Below are 25,396 nucleotides of genomic sequence, written 5' to 3'. Positions count from 1 at the left end.
TAGTTTGAAGAGCCATGTACTTACAGTACTCCTTACTATCATTCACTCGCGCATATACACCAAATTGAAAAACATCGAAGAATTGAAGTGGAGTTCAATTTGGGTTCAGAGTAGGGCTCGGAACGAGGGAAGCTCAGTTTGAAAGTTAAATACAGAGAGTTTGCATGTTTCATCAATTTCGAAAAGGTATTTGAGAAAGTACTAAATGAAAAACTAATTAATATCCTAAAAACATCAGTAATCGAAGATAAGGATATGAGACTAATCTCAAATTTATATCTCTAACCAAAAGCAACAGTCCGATTCAAAAATGAACTGTCTGAGATCTTCAAACTCAGAAAAGGAGTTCGGCAGGGATGCATACTGTCACCAGCATTGTTTAACATATTATATGAAAACATCCTTAGAGAAGTCCTGGACAAATCAATAGATGGTATTACAGTAAATGGTCAACTTATAAAAGCAGATAGTGCGCAGGGGCTCCAAAGAATGATGGATAATGTTCTATAAACATATTACACATGTGGCCTAAAACTAAATTAAGTATAAGAAGACAAAAATAATGATCATTAGTAAGAACATCAACATAAACGTCCAAATTACAATAAACGATACACCGTTATAATTAGATTGGAGAAAATATGCTATCAGAGCTGCAATATCAAGAATACCTGCGATCATAACTACGAAATAAAAATTTATATTGGAAAAACCAGAAGCTTTTTTAGCGATCTTAGGAAGATTATCTGTAACCTATCTTTAAGTATCATACGCATAAAAATTCTTAGATGTTTCGTCTTTATTGTCCTCCGATAAATACCGACTTCTACAGTTAATTCTAGACAAGATTGAAGGTAAGAGAAGTCCTGGACGTAGACGTATATCCTGCTTGGCCAATCTTACAAAAACGACTGGTATAAAATCAACTGATATTATTTCGAGCTGCAGTGAATATGGGTCAATGTGGTCGCCAACATCATAAGAAAATAGGCAGCTTTAGAAGAAGAAGATTAATCCTGTTAAAAGATGAGGTCTTCCAGTTTTCGACAAATTAGTGCAAGGGAAACGCTAAACAAGTCAAAAATTTAATTTTTGAGAAATCATCCAACACAGATATAACGAATTTTGCGATAAATTTCGGAAATAGACGATACTGCACACAAAGGTTCTGCCATAATTCTCAAAAACAAATATAGTATGAAATGAAAAAGACAGAAAAGATTTGATTTCGCGTTCAAAGCGTCTATGTATCTATTGATACGAATTTGTTTCGAAACTATCTTACCGATTACAAATATAGTAATTGAAGACTGGAGTGGGCCGATCACTATATCATCATGATATTGCCCTCCCAAGCACACAATAAAAACAAATCAATTTTCTGATTTTTTAAATCAATTGTACCAAGGTTCGTAGTCTGTGGTGATTACAACGCGAAAAATCCTTTTTGGGACTCTAGATTGAGATTTATTAACCCACCTTTATCAACTAGACACGCTCGTTATGGACAACTACTTTGGCCCCGTATTTATAGTCGGTACTCAAGCTCGTGCTTGAGCACGTGCTCCGCCAAGTCGAACTTACGTCAAAGTCATGCTCAAGTATTTGTTGTGTTCTATAAACGATACTTCGGGTATTCTCGTACAAGATTGATCTCAAGCACGAAAATTAGGGATTTTAAGTAAATTTGATTGGTAACATCCAACAAAAAGAAGATTCTGTCAATTATTATCATTGTCACTAAACGATTTTTAGCGCCAAATTTAACTTTATTGAAGAAGAGGCATGTTGTGTATTAAAAAAAATTAATTTTTAATAAATTATTTTAAGATATGTAATATATTATAAAAAATATGCATTCGAGGGAATAAATTTCAGTTATGTGCATTTTTAGATGAGCGGAAATTGTACTAAATATGCAGTTTATTCAACAAAAGGAAAGGTGTTTATAATCCAGCTGGTAAAGAAAATAATACTGTAGAGAATAAAAGGATAGACGGTGCTTCCTTAATGAAAAAATAAGGGTTGTGAGTACAAATACAGCCTATTATATAACTGCCAGCCTGAGGCAGATATATTAAGGACTTCAGAACAGCTACGAAAAATGTAAAACAAATTGAAACAGAGGTAAAATACTTTTATTTATTTAAGCAAAGTTTTTGTCGTAGAAAATGCAGAGAAACAACAGCATGCTGGCTACAGGTGATGACCCTTTGAAAAAACCAAAGCCTGATGTAGTGCTGGAGTTTGTGAAAGTTGCTGTTCCCGACATATAGATATGTAAGCATCGAATGTCCCTGGGACAGCACAATATTTGGAAGAGGTAAATTTACTATATACTCACACTTAGTATAATTGCAGGACAAAAGGATGCCCACCAGCTAGGAGGACATGTTAGTGTAATTACAATAACATCAGAAGTATCTGACTTCCTCCATTGCTTTTCCAGTTCAAAATAAAGAGTTGTTATGTATGATAATTTTGATAAATCTTACCTGTACATTTAATAATAATTTCAAGTAATACTTGTAATATGACACCTGTTGTTCCTAGAGAATGTCAATGTTCTTCAAATGGTAAGTAATCTTAAATGTACTTATGGCAATATGTAATAATAATAAACACTACTAGGTACCAATGAAGTAATGGCTATTATAATTGCAAATAAAAAACATTTGCCAAAAAAAGGTTTGAATTATTCCAAAGGTTAATAGTAATCCATAGTTATGGATTTTTAAAACAATCATTTATATTTATAACTATTCTTATTTTGTACTTAATGTATGTATTATATTGAAAACTGTTAACAATTCTAAATGTAAATACTAGTTGTGTGTATATTTTTTGGTCATTTTATTTAATGTATAGTATGGTGGTTGTAAAGCGATTATTATATTATTTTATATTTAACAAGCATGATATTCCATTTTTTAGTTTTATAAATTGTTACTTTCAAATTTACTTATCGTGAAGGTTTATAAATATATTTTTAAATAAAGAATATTAATATTTTAAATGTGTAATTAATTTTAAATTTGATAAGGAAAGGTTTTATGAAAGGAATAAACACTTATTTAAAAGGAGGGAGACAACTTGAAATCAATAAAGATATAAAAAGATATACTTGAGTATAGTATAACTCTCATTTATTTTAAATTACATACAAAAAATACATTTTGACAAATAAAATAAAAAAGAATTACATTTAACATAATATAAGTATTCAATAATATATTCACATTCTCATGCATAACATTGTTGAATAAAAGTCTCCTAAAATTTAAACCTTGTTCCACATCATTAACATTTCTATTTACTGGCACATCAGTATTTTCTAGAAAATCATCATCACTATCAATATTTTCCTGTAAAGATATATTGCAGAGTACTACTGTAGCACTTATTATTGCAAGATATGTATTTAATTTCATTTGTAGGCCTCATTGCAGACAGGGAAACCATATTTTCCAGGTTCTAAATAGCCTTTTGGTAACATTTCTTACATGTGTGCACTATTATATCTATTTTGTTGATCATTAGCTAAAAATATATCTCTATCAAATAACCTATTTTTTTGTTTAGCCTATTATCAATAAATACCTTGCTTTAATACTGGAGTAAGTAGATAGTGCCTGTGCTGCATGCATATTCACTATTCATAATAATTCACCTATTAATAATACTGGAATTTGTCCTGTTTCCATTTTAACTCTTATCAACTTTGATCAAATATTAAGCTGCCATGACTTTATCCTGGATGTTGAACAACAATATCCATAAATCATCGCAAAAAACAAAAAAAAATATTGTATTGGAAGCGAATTGAAAAAAATATAAAAATAAACAAACAAGTTAGGTTAGGATCCCGTGCTCAAGGCAGGTCGATCCGATGCTTGAGCACGAGCTGTCATTTTTGTGTACTCAAGCACGATTTCGTACTTGAGATTCGTTTATAAAACACAAAAACGACTCAAGGTCGACCTCAAGCATCGACCGATACTTGAGTACCGACTATAAATATGGGCCTTAAGCAATTACTATTAATAACCTCAAAAGTCATTCATATCTTCTTGATTTCTGTATAACCAAAGGTATAGCAGATAATCACCTAGAAACTAGATCATGCTTCGACTTAACATCTGATCAATCCGATGAAATGATCCTTTTGTATGAAATAATTTATTTACCTAGACCTACGCTTTAGTCATCAAAAACCAATTGGAATTTATTTAAAGAAACAATCTCTAATAAATTAAACATAAACTTATGTCTAAAGACAGAAAGTGATCTAGACACTGCTGTGGATCACCTCATTACATGTATAAAGAAAGCGTGCTGGAAATCCACCCCACCACCCAACAATAAACCTAACAGAGAATTATATCCTGAGGCCATTAAACAAAAAATTGGAGAAAAGAAAAAACTTATAAAGACATCGCAAAAGAATCGAACACCGACCAATAAAGCTGCATTTAACCAAAGCAGCCAAAGATCTGAAAAAATGAATGAAATGAAAATGAAAAGACATGCAAAAGAACTGCAAAATACCTGAAAGAGTTATCACCAATAGAAGCCACAGCTTACATCCTTTGGAAGGCTACCAGAAGATTATTATGATCACAACAACACCACCTATCAAAATGAATAACGGACATTGGGCACATACTGATCACGAAAAGACAAATATATTTCTTTAACACCTAGAAACTGCCTTTACTCAATTTCCCTGCGAGTTACAACCAGAAGAAGAGGAAAATATTCATAGATATTTGGACTGCCCTTACCAGATGTCTCTGCCTATTAATCTGTTTAGAAAAACCAAAATTGTTGACGCTGAACTGAAGAAGTTCCGTACGATATTTTGAGCTTATTTAATGAATAAGTTTGATATTTTTCTACGGGAGATGTGTGTGAAGGAAATTAATTATTGTTCTTTGAAAAACTTGTACTATACAATATAGCCAACAACACCATACGCATACAATAAAACAACTTTAACGACATCCAACTTGAATGACACGGAAAAAATTATAAATAGAATACTAGTTGTATAATCTATGAGTAAGAGAGAGACCAAACACCAACACAATCTACGGGTCCCCCTATTTGTCATCCTGCATACAGTAGATCTAAATACATTCAATTACCATATTAGAAGAGCTAAAACTCCTACAAATTATTTAAAAAAATATGCCACATTGTTAGAAAAACGTAAATACAATAGTATTCCTAAGACAGTTCAGTTTTCTACATAAAATATGAGAAATATGGTGCAGAATATAGTTATTTTAAACTACAAATGATAATTAATTTTGTTCATATTATCAGTAATGTCAGCCATTGTTAATTCACTAGAAGTATTCCACAAACATAAAGATAGTGAAATCAAAAATGGCCCTTCCAAATGAAGAAAAAGGTGGTTTTCTACTAGAGCATTATTTTCAAACTTGTTAATAGTTATTAGTGCTTTGTCAACATATTTTAGATCGTACATTGTTTTCGGAATTTCTAGGCAGTGTTCTGGAATTGTTTCTCCTGACGTTACGGCTAAGCATTATCATAGGTAATGCGGCAACGGTTTTTAACTTCGGTGTGTACCGTTTGAATTGTTTAAAATAGTTCTTTCTATTCCAATCATTCTTCTGATATCTTCATTTTTAATTATTTTTAGTTTAAATTCTCATTAGGCCAGTAAATGAACGTAAAATACGGCGATACCTTGTAATTTTCCGTGTCACCACCGAATTGCATGAAAATTTGGATTTAGGTTCTACTTACCCTCCACTTCACTTTTAGACTTTGCCGTTGGTTGTTTTTTATTTTTTGGGGGTTAAAACTAACCCTATTCGAAAAAAAATGGTATAATTGTAGATTAAAGCGGGTAATTGATTTAAATACTCTTTTAATAAAGTGAATGAATGTCAATTAACATTAAACAACATAATTTAAGATTTTATCACACTTTAACTCCTATATCTCATCCCCTACAATTAAAATTATAATTAAAGCAATGTCATTGTAAATTTAATTTCTTTACTCTTTTAATTTTTTATCAAAAAATTTCTACCCTTATAAAAGAGTAGCCAAGTTATGATTTTTATACTGAGGCCGATAGGAGGAAAGCTATTAAAAAAAAGTTTTCGGCAAGTAAGAAAAGAGGGCATTTGGAAATGTTTGAAGAAAATAGGAGTTGAAGAGAATATGATAAAAATTATTAATTCTGTATGCAAAAACAAAGCATAGCAAGAATTACTGGGCTGGAGATAGAGTAAGCAAACAAATCGAAACGTTTGCGAACGGCCACTCTTGGTTTGGTTGGAGAGCTGGGCCGTAAGTAAGTGAATAAAGGTAAAAGGAGGGACTGGAAGGGGTAACTACAAAGAAAGGAATAAAAAACTTACATAGATTTTCTGTGCAACAAGAAGGTTCCTAAACTATTTGAATTTGGACACTGTTTAAAAGAATCATCTTGCTGGATAGAAAGAAAGGTTTTTCTTTCCTAAAAAATATTAAAAGGTGAAAATTTTTTTAATGGAAAGAATTCTACAACTCCTGGTTTAGAGAGAAACATTGCATATTTATTATTACTTCACATCAACAGTTATTACAAATAATATTAACAAAATTTATCCACAAACCTTATAGGTTGGGCGACGGTTGTCACAATTTTACAACTAGTTGTAACTATTTAAATAATTATTAGAAATGAAAATAATTATCAACGGAGCTTACATTGAGGTTAACCTTTAAACAAAACAATTCAATTATGGTTATGTACCAAATGTCAGAAAAGGATAATACTGACTGTCATATGGCGAAATGAAATATCAAATCTTTTTATATTGTTAACTTTATTTAAAAGAATACTAATATGACAATTAGCTAATTCATAAAACATAATTTTATTTATTTTACCTGGTATCACTGGCTGGTGTATTTCCTTTAAGAAAGTTTTTGGGATTGGAATTAAATCAAAAACACTGCAAACAACAGACAACTGTGTCCCACACAAACTGCAATTGGTCTGGGGTGACCATGGAACCCAAAATAGACAACTCTTGGGAAGTTGCAATCTGAACAAACTGCAATCTTCAAAACTCGGCCACTCAATTCCTTCTTAAAACTATGTAGACCTCTCAAATGGTTGGAAACGCCGACTTACAAATCCCTCACATAGGGCACAGCACAAACAATCAGTGATTAACTCAACAAAAACTGCCAAATAGCATCTTAAGCCCAAATTCACCTCTCAACTTAAAAAAATTGCCGGCTTTGAAGACTACACGCCGAAAGCTATCTCCTCCAAATCCAAATCTCCTCACCTGACTCTTTTTCTTAACTGCTACTACCACTTTACACTATAAAAAATTACAAAAACGAAACACGAACAACAATAACGAATTTAAAAAAGAAAAATCCGGACTAAACAATGAACTGAACACTTTGGCGATCCATCGTAGAGTGACATCATTCGCCCAACCCAGTATAAACAAAGCATAATCGGAAATATTCCTATTTATTTGATGCGCAAATCTCTAATAGGCGCGATCAACATCAAAAGAAATACCCATCTGTGATATATAAACAAACTAAAAATGATTATATTATCAATCTCAGCGACGCAAAAAGATTAAGAATATTTTTCGGTGTTTTAACATATACCAGGGGAAATAGAAATGCTACAATCTTCAGAGTTCGAGACAAAAATATAATTAAAACAAGAATGCGTTCTTGGTCCACTATTATTCCCATTATTTAGATGATGTAATAAAAAAATGTAAGACAAAATATAAAAATATGGTCCTAAGATGTTCCCTGAAACAGAAGCTTTTCTCGCCATTCAGGATCAATTATATCAACCAAAAATTACCTGAAATTTGGACCTTCAGGTCCAAAACAACAAATGCCGATATGGATATATAGCCAAAAGTAACCATCCAACATCTTATCGGCGGTTGCCAGGCATTTGCTGCAACATAAAGAACGGCATGACTTAGTGGGAACGATATTTCATCAAGAGATAGCTAATAAACTGAGACTTCTTCAAACCAACTATCTCTCTTAGTCTCTTATTATCAATACGCCCCTGGCAGTAGGCTTAAGCATGACAAATACAAGCTATCCTGGATTCCTGGGATCGCACTGTCTTCAAAAACCAACCAGTGGCTGGTATAATAATAATATAATAATAATAGACCGGATCTTATACGTTAATGCATTAACTAGGCAAACAACACTAATTATTGATGTGTTAAACATAACGAAAAGATCGCCAAGGACAGATATTTGAAGACGGAGGTAATGGGGAATGGAAAGTACCCAGACGATACATATTATCTCTACTACTGGAGGAATTCCGAAGAAACTCCTAGAAAAAAACAAAAAATCTGGGACAGACTGAACATGAACAGACTCAGTGCTCGATAAAATGGAAAAAGACCCACCAAAGCTCAATCCTTTTGATACTGTGGGTATCTGGGATGGGTGATCCCTTAGAGGGAGTGGGGGCCGTACGGCTTTCACTCCCTCTGTATAGTATGGATCTGGATAATAATAAGAAAATCTAGTAAATGTATGTACTTATTGTGTTTTAGACTGTAGGGTATTATGAAATATAGTTAAACTATTCCTACATAAAAACGGTACTTAAAGTTTACTAATTATGTCCTTACATAAAAAATAAATAATTTATGTATTTTTATCAAATTAGTGTATCTAAAATTAATTTCTAGGTTAAAGTATATTTTGCGCAATTGCACACATACATCTTTAAATAACTTCCTGGTGAATTACTACCGCATAATAGAGAGTGTATCATATCATATTATGATATACCTAGTTTTAGTTATGTTAAACACATTGGTATGGGAATTCCCATACCAATCCTCGCCACTAGAAGAAAACTTTATCCATATGTTAAACAGAATCAGGGATGTATTATAACCCTAATTATCTAAAATCGATGGCTTACTATTAAAATGTTAAGTGCTGATTCATCCCCTTATCTTTAGCTCCTTTTTTTATAATTTGTTGACATTTGGTGTTAATTTATGTTATGGTTAAAACCAAATGTTAATCAGTTCTGCTGAAATATTAGCTGAAAATTGTTCCTCTATTTTTTAATCCTCTGATAACTGAACTTGAACTTTTTCAAAAACTTTCAAATTCCTTTTTCTCGTGTAACAATTATCTTGTTGTATTTGATGCTGTTTCCTTCATTCTGTGAGCTAGTTTTCAAAATATGGATTGTCAGGAATAGTTTTAAATATTAATATCAGCTTCTCAGATGTTTTAAAGATTTCCAGGCTTCCGTGGTTCTTCTTCCTTCAATGTATCCAAGTAGTTATTTTCACTGTTAGCTAGTTTTCTCTTAAATCTGGTTTTTCCCTCTGTAAGTTTTTCATGGTAATGGTAAGCCAATTTTAGTATAGTTTTTGCTTCTTATGTTTCATATTCCCAAGCTCTTCTGCCTACCAAAAACTTATTTTTCGAGTGTTCATATAAATCTACAGATCCTTCCACCTTCCATAAAATTACTATCATCTGTCCTGAGTCGATTTTTGTATATGTAGTAATTTTATATTTTCGTATTTGGAAATAAATTATTAAAAAAAAGGAAAAAATATACACTTCTACTTCTAACTGTCTAATTTTATAAATGAACAAGTTTCTTTTACTGTAAGACGTGTAAGATTTTTGTTTAAAAACAAATCCAAATTTGTTTTGAAATATAATATTTTCTCAATAATATAACAGTAAACACCTACCTGTAGCATTATTCTTAGAACCAGCACCAGCCACTCCATCAGCAACCAAAAACATTAAGGGCACTAAATAATTAAACAACCACATGTTTGAGCCATCCATTTACCACACACAAGTCTTAACATCCGTTCTTACAAACTATAAGAAAAATTGTTTATATAACACTATTAAACCGGATATTTCAATCTTCCACTTAAACTGTACAAGTTCGGACAAAATAAAAGCACTTTTAGTCACAAAACTATCCAAAATATAAAAAGAAAATCAAATCACAAATGGAAGACCGATGTTTATAAACAGTCGTCGATATTTACTACATTTCCTGAAAGAACCATCAACAACAACAGTGAATCGCTCACTGATTCAAAAATTCAGTTGACTAAGAAAACTTTATTCGAATGATTCCGAACTCAATTCCGAACGGTAACGAACAAACAACCAATGATTATGAAAGGTACTGTCAATACGTAGCTAAATACGCAGAACTTTATTGGGCAACTTTAAGAAAGACATTATTTTCTTCTCAAGAAATTACATTGTAGACAAACATGAGTTTTTAAAGGTAGTAGGGCTAATCACGTGACCAAAACAAAGAACCTGTTGCGTCTCACGCTAGAGGAATAGTCCTTTTTCATGGGCGGTGCGGTAATTTGAATAACGGGATATTTGACCTCATTGTATAATTTTGTCATAAAAAGTGTTTACATAATTTTTCCTTTATTTAGTTATTATGAATGTGTGTATATTCTCAAAAATATTAAATGAGAAAAACGTAGTTTTACAAATTAATTATTTTATTTGTATAGAATATTATATGAAAAAAATGTTTATTAATTTGGTAAGACTGTATTGGCGACCAAGGAAGTGCAAGAGAAAAATGAGAGAAGAGTACTACATAATATGAGAGTGAGACAAACTAGCAACGGTCGTCATTGGATAGGACTGAATGAAGAAGATTTGAGAAGATTGAGACTCGACTTTGGAGTTGAAACACAAGTGGCGATTACATAAATCCGAAAACTGAATATCGTCAACTTCAAATCCAATCATTGAATTGTACACTACTAAGTACCTACTATTATTGTTTTAAAGGGAGAAGTCACACTTTTGAGATTTACTGCTTCTCCCTTTTCATGCCTTCTCTGGTGGTTTCTCAGTAAGTATAACAGTTTACGCAGTCCCACTCCTCCCAGAGAGTCTAGTATATCTTCGTATATCGCTTATGCTCCCAGATATAGTGCTCTAGAGCAGCGGTCCGCAACCCATGTGAGGTCGCGAAAGATTTTTATGGGGTCGTCAAAAAAGTAAAAAAGTCAACAAGGTCCTGTACTTATCGAATTTTATTAAGGTTTATGCGTAAAATATAACCTCTCTTTACTTACACAATTACACAACGTCCTTAAAACGGAGAGAATCGAAAATAATTACGACTGTACGTCCTGTCCAGTTCCACCCGTCACAACCTCATCGCTCCCGCGCCCGCGCTTCCACGCCGATCTCTCTTTCTTCTTCTTTGTTCAGTCCAGCCACTTCAGCCAGTCTGTCTGTTCAGTCAGTTCTATCCGCATGTGTGTACGCATCGCCGCTTTGTCGATTGCAAATACAAACCTCTATATTTATAGGTACTAAATTAATTTCAAAGATTACTTTCCTAGAAAGTTTTTTAAGAAGATGACTGTTCTCGTGGATAACCACGCAGACAGTAAGTAACTGTGCACTCATACTTAGAAAACCATAATTTAATACGTATTTATTATTGCAGTTAACAATGGATAAGTGGCTAATAAAACGCACATCTAAAGATGCACGTGGCGGAAGCCCTGATAACGCATCACAAAACAAAAGAAGTAAACATAGTTTATTTATATAATTTATACAATTAAACATAACATAGTTCTTGACAATAGTGTGGCCTCAGATTCTACAATGACAACTACTGTTGTCATTGTAGAATTTGAAAACAATGCCGCCACTTCAAGTACTAGTAGTGTTATTACTATCGATGGCAGCAGAGCAACATCTAGTTCCACTACTATAACTATTAGTCATAACAGCGATGATTGTAGAGCCATTTCACGTTCAACAGCCACATCTACCGTACACATCGATACAGAGAGTGACGCTTCAACTTCAACTAAACAAGCAACAGCTACATCGGAGACAACTGGGAAGCGTCAACGCATTAATACATTCGGTTTGTTTTTAAATGTACAGTGTTTAATTTTGAACAACGTCCACAGTGCGTTGTTTGTTAGGTGGTTTTGGCAAACGAGAGCATGAATCCGGCCAAATTGAAAAGGCACCTAGAAACTAAGCATCCACAGTTAAAGAATAAATATGAATCTTATTTTAAACGACATGCCACCAAACTAACGTCACAGCAGGTTAATTTCCAAAAATATACAACAGTTAACCAAAAAGCGTTACAAGCATCTTTCGAGGTTGCCTTTTTGATTGCCAAAACTAAAAAATCCACAAGGAAACTAAGTTCCTGTAGTTGGCTGTATACCATATATTAAAAAAATTTTTTAATAAAATCCTTTATAAAGAGGTATATAAAAAACCCAGTTGGGCTATGTTAAATTGACAAAACGTTTTCGGAATAAGTATTCCATCATCAGTGTCCTAAAAAGTATTTAACCACTTAATTAAAAAGAACATGAAATGATTTAAATAATTTTGACTAAGGTTAATGTAAAATGTGGTTAATACTTACAGGTTAATACCTGGATGTAGCCACTAAATATGGGGGTAAAAACCCTTTAAAAATTACTAAATGAAATTTAGTTTACATTATGTCTAATTTAAAATTAAGATGGTAAAGTTACCGTTGGATTGGTAACATGGCGACATATGACTCTACATTAAGTTGCAAGTCCTGAGACGGTATGTCTACGAGGACTTTATTAAAGCAACTGATTGAAACGACAATCTTGACAGGTTATGACGGAAGTTGTGACAGAGCAGTCAGTGTCACTGTATATGTCTATTTAAGACAGAAGCCAACCTTGTTAAAAATTGTGAAAGTTGAAATAAAAATAAAATTATAACAGTATCAACCATCAATGTTATTGTTATAAATTATGTATATGAGATGAAATTGTGGTGAGAAATCTATGTGATTATAGTAAGAATCTAACTGATGCCATCAATTTCTATTTACACCTGGTTGGGTCTTTGCTGACTACTATTGTTTTAGTTTTCTGAGATGAGATTGTCATATTAAATTCTTTTGCTCTTATGTTAAATCTGTGAACCAGTCTTTGCCGACTATCTTCATCTTGGGCTATCAATATTGGCTTGGGCTGTGTAATAAAGTATTTTTATTTCTTTGTTTCCCATTCTGTATCCTCTTCATTTGTTAACGCTTTTGGTGATTTCATCCATGATCAAATTGAAGAGAATGGGGCTCAATGAATCCCCTTGTCTTATTCCGCTACCTATTTCTATAGTTACTGTAAGTTATTCATCTATTCTGACTTCCATTTTGTTGTTTTGGTAGATGTTTTCGATTTTATAATATTTAGGGGAACTTCTCTATTATACAGAAGATGCATTACGTCTTTGAGTCTTACTCTGTCAAACGCTTTCTTTAGGTCAATCAGACACAGAAATGCTGGTCTATTATACTCTAGTGATTTCTCAGTAATTTGCTTTATAAAGAATATTCCATCTATACACGATCTTCCACTACGAAAACCCTGTTGTTCATCTGCTAAACTTATCCTTTGATTTATTAGCACTTAACATTTTAATTATCTAAGTTTTTTTTAATTATCATAAGTTTTAGCGTAGTATTTAACAAGTTTATACCTCTGTAGTTTTCTGGCTGTTTTTTATCTCCTTTTTTGAATAGTAGAATTAGTTCGCTCGTTCCATTCTTCCGGTATTTTATTCGTTTGGTATCCCGTCTTTACCTCCTGCTTTTCTGTTCTTCAGGTTTTCAAGTATTTTCCGAACTTCCTGTACATTTATATTAAGTTCTTCATTTATGGTAATTTCTGGTGTTTCCAGTTCTAGCGTCGTAGCGTCGTTTGTTCTTCCTCTGCATAGAGCTTTTTTAGGTAGTCATTCCACGTATTCTTGTCTATGTGTTTTGGTTCTATTAGTTCCTTTACCTCCGTAGAAAGAAGATGGGTGATTTTAACGCCCGTGTTGGCAATGATATAGTTGCAGCAATAAAACAGCGATATAATGAAAACGGAAACCTTCTGACGAACCTCTGCAGCATAAACGAGATACGTATTAATAATACATTTTTCCCTCACAAAGAACAATACAAATACATTATTGAAATCGAGTAGAGAACAAAGATCTATTATTTCTTAATGTAATGTAAATTTCGTGATTGACTGTCCCACTCGCACAAAAAGATGGATATTTTGTGAATCGAGACTGGTTATCCAAAAGCATAGATATTATTTTGAGGTCTCCACAGAGTTGCCAACAATATTCGGTATACTTTATTTTATTTATCAACAGCCCAAAATTCTCATACTTTTCTTTGGAATACAGGAGTGGGCAATAGGCACGGAGGCATAAGTATCAACATTGTGCAACAAGACACCCTTTAGACTTCTCTTAGAATAATCAATAAATATCTGCCATGATGTGGAATCGAATATTATTTAAAATCCGCAATTCGAAAAACGACTATTCTTGCTGGATGGAAGTGGGTGAGGGGTTTTTTTAAAAAGAAATAGTACCATTTCACTCAGAACACCAGAAAATACATCTCTCGCGCGAGCACAAGCATTTAATAAGAACAATATTAAAATATTTTATCTCTTTAGCAAAAGTTTTAGATACATACAATTTTCAATCCGAAAATATATTCAACGTTGATAAATCAGGTCTTTGTACTGTTCAAACAAAGCCTCAAAAAGTGTTTGCAACCAAGGGACGGAAAAAAGTTGGAGCACTGAGCAGTGCGGAACGAGGTCAGCATTTAACAGTTGTATGTTCAATGAATGCAATTGGTAGTTTTGTACCACCTCCATTTATTTTTCCCAGAAAAAGATTCAAAAATGAATTAATGGACGCTGCCCCACCGGGAAGTATTGCTTTTTGCCAGGAGAAAGGGTGGATGTCTTCAGACATTTTTGTTCAATGGCTTAAACATTTTATTCACTATACCAAAGCTTCGAATGAGAACAAAATATTATTATTGTTAGATGGCCACAGTAGTCATAAGGGAGTGGAAGTCTTACAAGTTACAAAAGAGAATGGTATTGTACTTTTCTGCTTTCCACCACACTGTTCCCACCGGGTGCAGCCACTCGACGTGGGCTTTTTTAGTCCTCTACAAACCTATTATAACCAAAAGATTCAAAATTGGTTAAAACAAAATCCTGGAAGACTCGTTACGCACTTTCAAGTTGCTGGGTTGTTTAAAACAGCTTACCTTAAAAGTGCTACTACTGCTAATGCCATAAATGCCTTTGGCAAAACAGGGATCCAACCTTTTAATCCTGATATTTTTGAGGAATGGATGTTCGCTCCATCATTGGTTACAAATAAACCTATAGAGAGCAATCAAGATTGAACTCAAAACATCCATCTAAACAATCCAGATTATAATCTAGAAGAAAACCTAGAAAGTGGACAAAATCGCCAACCTAAAGACTGCCAACGGGTCCTTCTAGAAAATTCTCAACAGGATACTGTTCACATAACAATCCAAATGAAAAGAAAAATGTAAAACGAAGAAAACTGGCAAACAAAGTTAAACGACAAATAAAACAGAAGATAGAACCTAAAGAAAAAGCTACATACAACAGTGGATTAGAACGGAAATGACACTTTTTCTGAAAAACGAATATTATACCGAATTGCAAAAGAAGGGATAAAGAGAAATGATGAGAAGGAACAGTAATCCGCGAGCGATAACGAAAATTTTAGAGATTGTATTCTGTAGCTGTAGAGCCTGTATTCCCTCTCAAAGTCGAAAGAATGCTGGATTAAATTAATGTCAGGAGTGCCAATCCTGGTGTCACTCTGAATGCGCTGGGGTCGATAAAAAATGTAAGATATTTTATTGTGATTTATGTTCTTAATTGTTTTAATGTGTGTTACTTTTTTATTTGTTGTCTTATTGTTCTCTTTGAATAAAATGCGAAAATTCCACTAAAACATATTTTTTTCTATTATACTGTGCAGCCATGCCATCATAGGCAAGGAATGTGCCTATGATGGCACACTTGACATTTCTGATATTTAAATTTTTTAATATAAAAATCCACATTCCCTTTGACCTTTATATGTCCAGCTTAATTAGTACATTCAACTGAACTAGAAAAAAAATTGTAACAAATATGATCATGTATTTTAATAAAAAAAACGAGAGGTGAAGTTAGGTATGCCATCATAGGCATACTTCCCCTAATCCTTCAAAATGCGTGGAATTTATCTAGGGAGATCTTCTGGTCACAATTTATTTAGTCTTGTTTTGATTGCTGGTTGATTATAAAGTTCTCTTATTAGCCTTTTGTTGTTTTGGGCAGATTATTTTTTTCGTTTATTATAATAACTTTTAATACATGTTTCATTCGATGTGTAGGATAAAGTTTGAAATGTATAGATGAAACGGTTATTGGTCGCTCTTCATTTACAACTGTCAAGTCTAAAAATCTGTGTATTTGATCGTTTGTTGTACCTCCAGAGCTTTATTCGGTAGGTCCAAGTCGGTTTGAATATAGCCTTATAGATAATTGTCTTATTTCTAATCAATAATAATTAACTTAATGTATATTAACTAGGTCATGTTTTCCAATTTTTGAATTCTATTATTCCCATTCAGATGGAGTCCTAGACACTTCTTAGCTTTGATGATTTATTCATAATAAGAATTTGATTGCAACTAGCTCTTCTTTAAATAAACGTTTTTCGTTATAATTAATTTATAAGCAAATAATTTATTAGACGCAAAGAGCAGTGAACTTAAGTAGAGGAAAGTCTGAGAACACTCTCCGGTAGTACCTACTTCTATTTTTATGACTAGTCACTATCTATTATCGATCTTGAGCCATTACCTTGCTTCGTCCCCCGTAAAGTCCCGGTCACGGCTCCTTTAGTTACAACTTTGCCTTATATCTAACATTTTCTTCATAGTCCTTTTTATATATCGTTTAGTTGTTCATAACAGGATTGATTTAGGGTTCTCCTTCGCCATTCTCTGCAAATGGCTATATCGACTGAGTTTTTGGTTTTTATATCTTTAACTATTGTATGAGTAACTCACATAATTCCTTACAGTATAACGTCTCGATCTTCCTCCTCATTATCATCATTCTGCCTTTACAACCTTACGTGTGTCCTAGCCTCCTCAAGAATTTCTCTCCAGTCGTCCCTGTCCAACGCCTTCTTCCGCCAAGCACGTATTCCCATATTTCTCATGTCTTCATCGATGTTGTCAAAGAACCTTGTTCTGGGTCTTCCTCTTCTTCTCTGACCAATGGGTCTATCAAGAAGCGTTTTTCTAATTGGATCATTTTGTTTCATCCACATTACATGCCCTATCCACCTCAGACACCCTATCTTAATATGTTTTACGATATCTGGTATACCTATTCTATAAAGTTCGAAGTTGTATCGTCTTCTCCACATTGTATTGACATCAGCTGCTCCATAGATTCGCCTTAGTACTTTTCTTTCGAAACATCCCAACATGTTTTCATTACTTTTTGTTAGAGTCCAGGTCTCTGAACCATATGTTAGGACTGGGCGTATTATTGTTTTGAAGAGTTTTGTTTTTGCATTTCTCGATATAACTTTGCCTTTAAGGATGAGATTGAGCCCAAAACAGCTTCTGTTGGCCGTGTAAATTCTGCGATTTATCTCTGCGGTAGTAATATTTTCAGTGTTAGGGAACACTCCCAGTATACAAATTCATTCACTTCTTCGATGACGTCGTTTTCTATAACAAGTGGTAGTAGGATTTGTGGTCGCGTGCTTATTTTCATATATGTACTTGGTTTGGTGGTGTTCATTATTAAACCCACTTTTGTAGCTGATCTTTTTAATGCTAAATACGCCTCTCGTACAGCGTTTTGCGTTCTCCCAACAATATTGATATCAGCACAGGCAAGCATTTGCACTGATTTATTATATATTGAACCAGTAGACAATGGTTTACCTGGCGTAGCCCGTTATTTGTTTTAAAAGGTTCAGACAGTTCCCGCTGAATTTGTACTCTACATTCAACTTTTTCAAGAGTTAGTTTTGTTAAATTTACCAACTGATTTTGTATTACTAGCTCTTTCATTGCTTTGAACATTTCTCTTCTATTCACAGAGTCGTAGGCTGCTTTGTAGTCTATAAATATGTGATGAGTATCTATGCCATATTCCAGTGTTTTTTCTAAAATTTTTTTCAGTGTTGCAATTTTATGAATTGGCGATTTAGCACCTCTGAAACCAGCCTGGTATTTTCCTACTATCCGTTCTGTATATGGTGCCATAGTACTGTGAAAATATTTTATACGCTGCATAATGCAGCACTGTGTAATGCCATTATGGTATCGTGGCCACCTTCTTTAAATAGTTCAGCTGAGAGATTATCTATTCAGGGTGATTTTTTCTGGCTAGTTTTTTATCTCGATGTTCCTATGGATTTATAAAAAACCATTTCTACATTCGGATTCCTCTTTTAGTTGTGAATTTTTTTAGTCTCAAAATATATTGTTTAATATGATATTGATTTTTTTATTGTTTATATAATTTTTATATTTATATTATTGCTTCATTTCTCTGGATATCTGGATACATCTTTCTCTTATTACTTCAGCGTTACATCGATGAAGAAAGGACAAAAATATGTGTACTATACTTAATAAAATGAACATCCCACTTGACAGGACGAAATAAACAAAATTGAACGTCAAAATATACCTGAAAAGTATTTTTCCTACCAGGAAATCTAATATATTAGAAAACATTTTCATATTTAAAAAAACTTCGATGAAATAAAAAACTGATGTATAATGGTATATATTTATTACAAAATTTAAATTATCCAAAAGAATTAAGAATTAACAGTTGGCTGGTATCTTCCGTTGACTCCCTTGTTTCGAGCAGGAATCAGTATGCTCCCTTAAAGTGAAATCCTTAAACATACACCTCGTATCATAACATTTTTAAAAATTTAAGATTTTCAATATGCAATCTAAGGGTTATTAGACCTTGCTATGTGACCATTAGAAGTTTTTTACTTCATTGTAACTTTTTTTAAACTTAATATGCAGCCAACCAGTTGGATTTTCCTTTTTATTTAATTTTCATACGTATTTACAAAAAAAATGTTCATATTATTTAATACAAAGCAAGCTGGTTTTGGCAATAAAACATTTAAGAAAGGTATATGACATTTTATTTACAAAATACTACAATAAACATATTTAAATGAATTATAAAGTTTTTTTAATAGGTTTAGGAGCGACACTAACTTTAATAGGCTTGCACAGATCCAACAAGGTAGGTGTAGAGTCGGCGATGGTTTTCTTCTTGCCGATGTCAGCTTCGGGAATGGCTAAAGCTACATTAATTTCCACATCGCAAGCTTCAGACCACACATGATGTGAAATCAATACTGAAGTAAGAAGTCTAATATTATGACCAACCTCGTTATCTCTTTCTGTGGCATCATAATAGAGTGGCTTTAAATGTGCCGGACGAGGTAGGATGATCTGTGTTCTTTGATCTGGATATTTCACCTTCAATCGCACTCTTGTTGGGTCTATTAAGTGTTTAAGTTCAGCCTCAAATGGTACAGACATAATCAAACCTGCAGTAAACTTTAATGATGTATCACTTCGATTTGTCGGCTCTAAAATAATAGCAGAACTCATTCTAATATTAATATTTGGTTTAGGTATCTTTCCCATCTTTGTTTCTGACAAAATAGGTATAAGCACTCTAGAAACAGCTCCAGGTTTGGGCTCTTCTAGTTGAGCCAACTCAGAAAATACAAAAGCTGTAAAATTATCTGGTTGAAGACCAGCAACACTCAAATCTCTCTGCATATCCTCTACTACAGTAAGGAAGTGGTGACAAGGTGCTAATGCTGAAGCATTGCTACCTTTAACTATATACACTAGGTTTAAAGCTAAAGCTTGTAGTCTTAGCTGCTTTACAGAACATTGCTCTACTGAGCTGAGCCCTACAAAAAAGAATTGAAGTTTCAGACACAACTGGAGTAAGTTCTGTATACTGGTTTTAAGATTATGGGATTGCTGCGTAGCTAGAATGCTAGGATTTGCCCAAAATCCTTTTTCCAAAACCTGAAAAATCTCTAGCTGTGCAGAAATATACAAGGCTGTAAATTGTGCTGTTCCAGCAACAGTTGCATCCATTTCACTTAGTCTATGTAAATGTTCCTTAGCTGTTTGTAATAATGAAGCTTGTACCCTTACATTACTCTCTGCTATATCCAAATTGTTAATAACATTGTTTAAAAAGTTTAAACTCTCTGGGACAGACATTGGTCTAGAGATAGAATGTAAATTTGAGTCTGGCAAGCTTAATATTGGAACATATTGAGTCATGGTATCTCTCAAATAAAGATAGTGTCTCAATGTGTGGGGTTCCAATAGTTGCACTATAGTAAGAGAATGTTGTGCAGCATTCAGAATCAATATAAGAAGGCAAATATACTGAGCATTATCTACATCAGGTTCAGCAGTATCAAAAAATGGATGTATATTTAAAAACTGTGGTACTAGAGGTAGTACTAGCTCTGGATGCCTAGAACCTACTTTTTGCAAACAATGGAAAGTTGATCTCTTGTCTTGAGGGTATCTTTTTAAATTGTCTAACAGCTTTTCAACACACATCTTCAATCCTGCAGATGTAGACATCTTACAAGAAGCCAACATTCTATGTAGACCTTCCCTAACCTCTTGAGAAAAATCTTCCAAAGCCCCCAATATAGTTTCTAATTGATCATCTCTTAAAATGATATGCTCCGATATTAACCTTAGACTATCAATAGCTTTAAGTCTTACATCCTCAATTTCATCATTGAACATATCTACTAGAAAATCTAGTGCCATATTGGCAAAATGTGGATTACTTATTGACAGCTGACAAAGTGATTCAACAGCTGTTGATCTCACTTCCAAAAATTCATCTTCTAAACCATGAACAAATGCACCACAGGCTCCACTGCTCATAAGACTTATACTGTCTGCATCTAGAACTTCCTTTGGAGCATCATCAGCCCATTTCTTTCCACTTGCCCATTCTCCACTGGTTACATTCTCCCAGGCTAGCTCATGAGCTGTCCGTTTTCTTCTCATGTTTGACATTAACTTTTTGTCCAAAGTTTGACACAGGAACTTTGGACTCACTAGTTTCATAGAACCTACAAGAATAAAAAACAATGTATACTTTAATGTTGACAGTAAGTATAGCCATAAAAAGATTTGTGAAAGTTAAAATAGCCAATAAGTATATTGACATTTTAAACAAATGAGGTGATAAGAGTACTGATTTGATAGGAAATGCAGAAAATATGAGAAAGGTATGATTTATATCAATAATCAAGAAGAAGAATTCGAAGAAGAATAATTAATCAAGAAGTGATAAATGATTAGCACAGATATAATGCAGAGTGAATATAGTAATCACAAGAGATATGAATGCTAGAGTGGGAAAAGAAGTAGAAAAATGGAACGATGTTGTAGGACCATACAGAGAGGACAAAATTCATGCAAAACAATAATTACTTACTTGAATATTGTATAGACAATAACATGATAATCATGAATACACATTTTTAACACAAAAAGATACATAAGATCACAAGAGAAGTCATATCAAGAAACAAAGAATCAATTATTGACTACACTATAGGGCAAAAAACAGAGATGGGCTGGATAAGAGACGTAAGGGTAAGAAGAAGCTATGAAATAAGCAGTGATCACTACCTACTGGAAACTACATTTAACAACAAAACAATAGAAATTAAAAACATAGAAGACATGAATAAGAAATACAAGCAGATAATTAAAATACATAAACTAAGGAAAGACACAACAAAAATCAGATATAAGGAGGAGTCAAAGAAGGAAATGGACAAAGGAGAAATAACAGAAATAGTAGATGAAGAATGTGGGACCACAAGAAATAATAGGATAGGGAAACGGATTTCATGGTGGAATAAGGTTTTTTTCAAAAAAACGAAATTAAAGAGAATAAGAAATTATGAAATGAATACCTACAAGACAAAATGCAACAAAAACATGAAAAATACAAAATACAGAGAATAAAAGCTAAAGAAATAGTCATAAATTAGAAAAAGAAAAGCTGGGACAAGTTTGGAGAAAAAATGGAAGAAAACAGTAAAGAAAATGTAAAATTGTTCTAGAGTTAATGATGTAACGGAAGCACAGAGATCAAGGAAAAGCAAAGGAAAATGAAAACAACATAATTGGCGGGTCAGAGAAAAACAAAGGGAAACAAAAGCTATACAGGAAGAAGAACTAGAAGAAGCAATAGGAAATATAAAAAATAGCAAAGCTCCTGGGAACAATGAAGTTAGTCCAGAGATATTGAAATATATAGGAGAAAAAGAAAAGATTGTTATACATCCTAAATCAAATCTGGAAGAAAAAAATACTGCCAAGTAAATAGTCAAATGCAATAATTATACCAGTGCATAGGAGCCTATCAGAACTATAGAGGTATATCCCTACTATGTGTAGCAGCGAAACTATACATTATAATAATAGAAATAAAAATCAGGATAGAAATAGAGCATAAACTAGAGGATGTACAAAGTAGATTAAGAAAAGGACATAACATAAAAGACCATATATTTACTATGCAACAGATAATAGAGAAAGACTTAAAGAAAAATAAAGAAGTATACAAGTTTTATAGACATGGAAAAATCATTTGATTCAATCAAAAGGAAAACTATATGCGAGAGCCTGAAAAAAAAACAAGTAAACGAAGACCTGATAGAAGCAACTAAGAGTATATGTTTGAACAGCAGTTAGTCAAAAATTCTATATAATATTTGCATTCCCATCAAATTTGTGTGTGGTTGAATATGTTCTGAAGGTATATATACAATTCTGGCATTCCTAAGATAATTAATAATTAACATTGCATTATCCAATACAATAAGAACACAAAATATGCAATCCCAACCATTTGAAGCAACACAAGGAGTTAGACAAGGAGGAAATTTAAGCACAGAACTTTTTATAAATATAACAGATGAGATAGTGAAAGAATGTAAGAAAACCTTTAAAAATGTTGTATAGAATGGAATATAATGCAAATGATAAATTCAGAGATATGCATATTTGCAGATGACATAGTGTTATTCGCTAAAACTGCAGAAAAACTTAAGGTCAATTTAGAAAAATAGAACTCAGAAGCAAAAAATACAACATAAATGTAAATAAACAGAAGACAGATAATGAAAATAACAAGAAAAAAAGACACATATGACCAAATTGGAGTGGTGATGGATCAACAAAAAATAAAGCAAATAAATATATACAAATAACTGGGAACAGTTATAATCCTCCAAATAGAGGATTTATCAACAACAAAGAGATATCAAGCATAACGAAGATAACAATATATGAAACAATATATAGGTCAACGCTGACATACAGAGCGCAGAAAACTGGATCTTAAACAGAAGACTCAGAGTAGGATACAAGCAACAGAGATGATATACCTCAGAAGAACAATAGTGGCAAGAAGGACAGACAGACAGACCCAAAAATGAAGAAATAAGAAACATATTTAACATTAAATGGACATTTAACATGAATAGAAAATAAGAGACAGGTAAATAGAATGTGGGAAGCTAAACCAATGTGGAAGCAGACCAATAAAAGATGGACCAGTGACATAATAGAGATATTACAAAATAGGGGCAACTCTTGGAAAGAAGCAACACAATTGGTGAAAAACAGAAAATAATGTAGAAAATTCATCAAAAGCTAGAATCACCTCCTTCTACATGTAAGTTGAAGAGGAACAATTATATAATCATGTATGTAATAAAAACAGTTAAGAATAATACCTAAACAAGTGACAACTTTAAAATAAACATTATGGTAAAAATACTTACCTAACAATTGTGCAGCTAGTGTCCTTACATTCATGGACAGATCAGTAACTCCATTGCATATTTTACCAAAAGCATCATCTATCAACCTGATTTCATGTTCACTTCCAGGTACAAAGATTTCATTTTCAGGATATGTATTACCTAACAACCAGATAAGCTTTAAAACAACATGTCTAACAATTTCATAGTCATCTTTAAGGGCATTACTGACGTCTATATAAATATTTGGATTAATTTTGAAGTTTCTTTCATGAAGACATACAATACTTGAGAAAGCTTGACATCTAACCCGTGCATCATCATGATTAAAATAAGATCTTATAAGATGTACCAAAATTTCAGTATTTTCGTCTGTAGTTAAAGGAGTATGGACACCAATTATTTCCAAACACTTACATTTCACAGCATGACTAGTGTCTTTCAAATACAATTTAGCAACTTCTACTAGCTTCACATGAAATGCAGTAGCAACGTCGGCAACCAACTTGCCTAACTTTAAAATTGTATTCATTCCCTGTGCAATGACCTTATGGGAATTATCATTTTTTAGCAATAATATAGTTTCATCTATTACAGCCACAACTTCTGAATTATTTTCTACACCGATTTCATACAATAAAGAAAGAATTTTCACTCTTACAGAGGATTCTTTCTCGTTTTTAAAATGATCTCCAAGTTTCTTAACTGCCTCACTTATATCACTAACTTCCAAATCTGTATCAGATATTTGAAGAAGCAAGTTTAAAACTTCATTGCTTGTTTTGCATTCTTCTAAATGGTTCACTAAAGTCAAGAAGTTCTTTCCAGATGTTGATATTTGTTTTTTTACCAAACGAAGTCTTTTAGTAGGAATAGCAGAAGCAGGTTCTTGGATTGTTTGGCTGTATTCAGCTAGAGCTCTCTTTTTTAAAACTGCAGCCATTTTATTTAAATGAACCTTTAAATGTTTAACATAATTTATTAATATTTGATTTGGTAAATATTTTGTATAAATTATGTATTATTATAGTTGTGTAGTTCTAACTGTTCTGTTCTTATTTTATTTTTGTCATAGAACAGTTAGTGGTTGTTCTAATCAAATCAAAAATCAAAAGTTTGAATTGAAGTTTGAAGTATAACCTAACCTATACCTTCACATGTCAAACAAGTGGTAGAAAAATGGTTTTAAGTAATAAAAGTAAATCACAAAAATGATAAAATTTGTTTATACTGCTCTTTAGTTTTATTGTGAATATTAACTGCCCTCATACCATTTTGTACAACTTTAAATTAAAAAAAATAATGAAATTAAAAAATCCTAGCCAGTTAACTAAAACTCAACAAGAAGAAGAAATTTGACGTTGACGTGTAATTGTTTACATTTATCATTTATATCTGATTTATATTACAATAGAGAATAGAATAGGAATATAATCATAACAGAATATAGGAGTTTTATAAGCGTCTATATTCTTTGGTTTTATATTCTATCAGAAGTACTAATAAAAAGGTATAAAATGTTATAGTATATATAATATAGGGCGTACAAATTCATATTTTT

The 25,396-nt window shown here is 32.7% G+C and overlaps 2 protein-coding genes and 1 long non-coding RNA gene across 4 annotated transcripts in view; 1 reads left to right on the top strand and 2 right to left on the bottom strand.

Annotated features, from left to right (window-relative positions):
- The window catches only part of T48 (FU domain-containing protein T48), a 197,593-nt gene extending 187,479 nt beyond the window's left edge, over positions 1-10,114 (bottom strand). The window contains exon 1 of the mRNA XM_072542169.1: positions 9,768-10,114. Coding sequence (XP_072398270.1) covers positions 9,768-9,867 — 100 coding nt within the window. The 5' untranslated portion in view covers positions 9,868-10,114. The remainder of the gene's footprint in view (positions 1-9,767) is intronic.
- On the top strand, positions 1,530-2,741 carry LOC140438897 (uncharacterized). Of its 2 annotated transcripts, XR_011950585.1 has the most exons (4): positions 1,530-1,834; positions 1,895-2,106; positions 2,169-2,280; positions 2,362-2,741. It is a non-coding gene; the product is annotated as an uncharacterized lncRNA (long non-coding RNA). The 2 variants fall into 2 exon arrangements; XR_011950584.1 differs by having other exon boundaries at positions 1,531-2,106.
- Positions 10,115-19,114: 9,000 nt separating the features above from the next.
- On the bottom strand, positions 19,115-24,946 carry IntS4 (integrator complex subunit 4). Its single transcript, XM_072542163.1, has 2 exons — positions 23,857-24,946; positions 19,115-21,123 (listed from the first exon to the last, which is right to left on the bottom strand). The coding sequence occupies exons 1-2, from the start codon at positions 24,776-24,778 to the stop codon at positions 19,169-19,171; spliced, it is 2,877 nt and encodes a 958-aa protein (XP_072398264.1). The 5' UTR covers positions 24,779-24,946; the 3' UTR covers positions 19,115-19,168.
- Positions 24,947-25,396: the final 450 nt, after the last annotated feature.

The sequence above is a fragment of the Diabrotica undecimpunctata genome, chromosome 1, assembly GCF_040954645.1.
Source record: "Diabrotica undecimpunctata isolate CICGRU chromosome 1, icDiaUnde3, whole genome shotgun sequence".
NCBI lineage: Eukaryota > Metazoa > Arthropoda > Insecta > Coleoptera > Chrysomelidae > Diabrotica > Diabrotica undecimpunctata.
The sequence above is the reverse complement of the archived record's forward strand: the minus strand, read 5'-3'. Positions and strand labels throughout refer to the sequence as shown.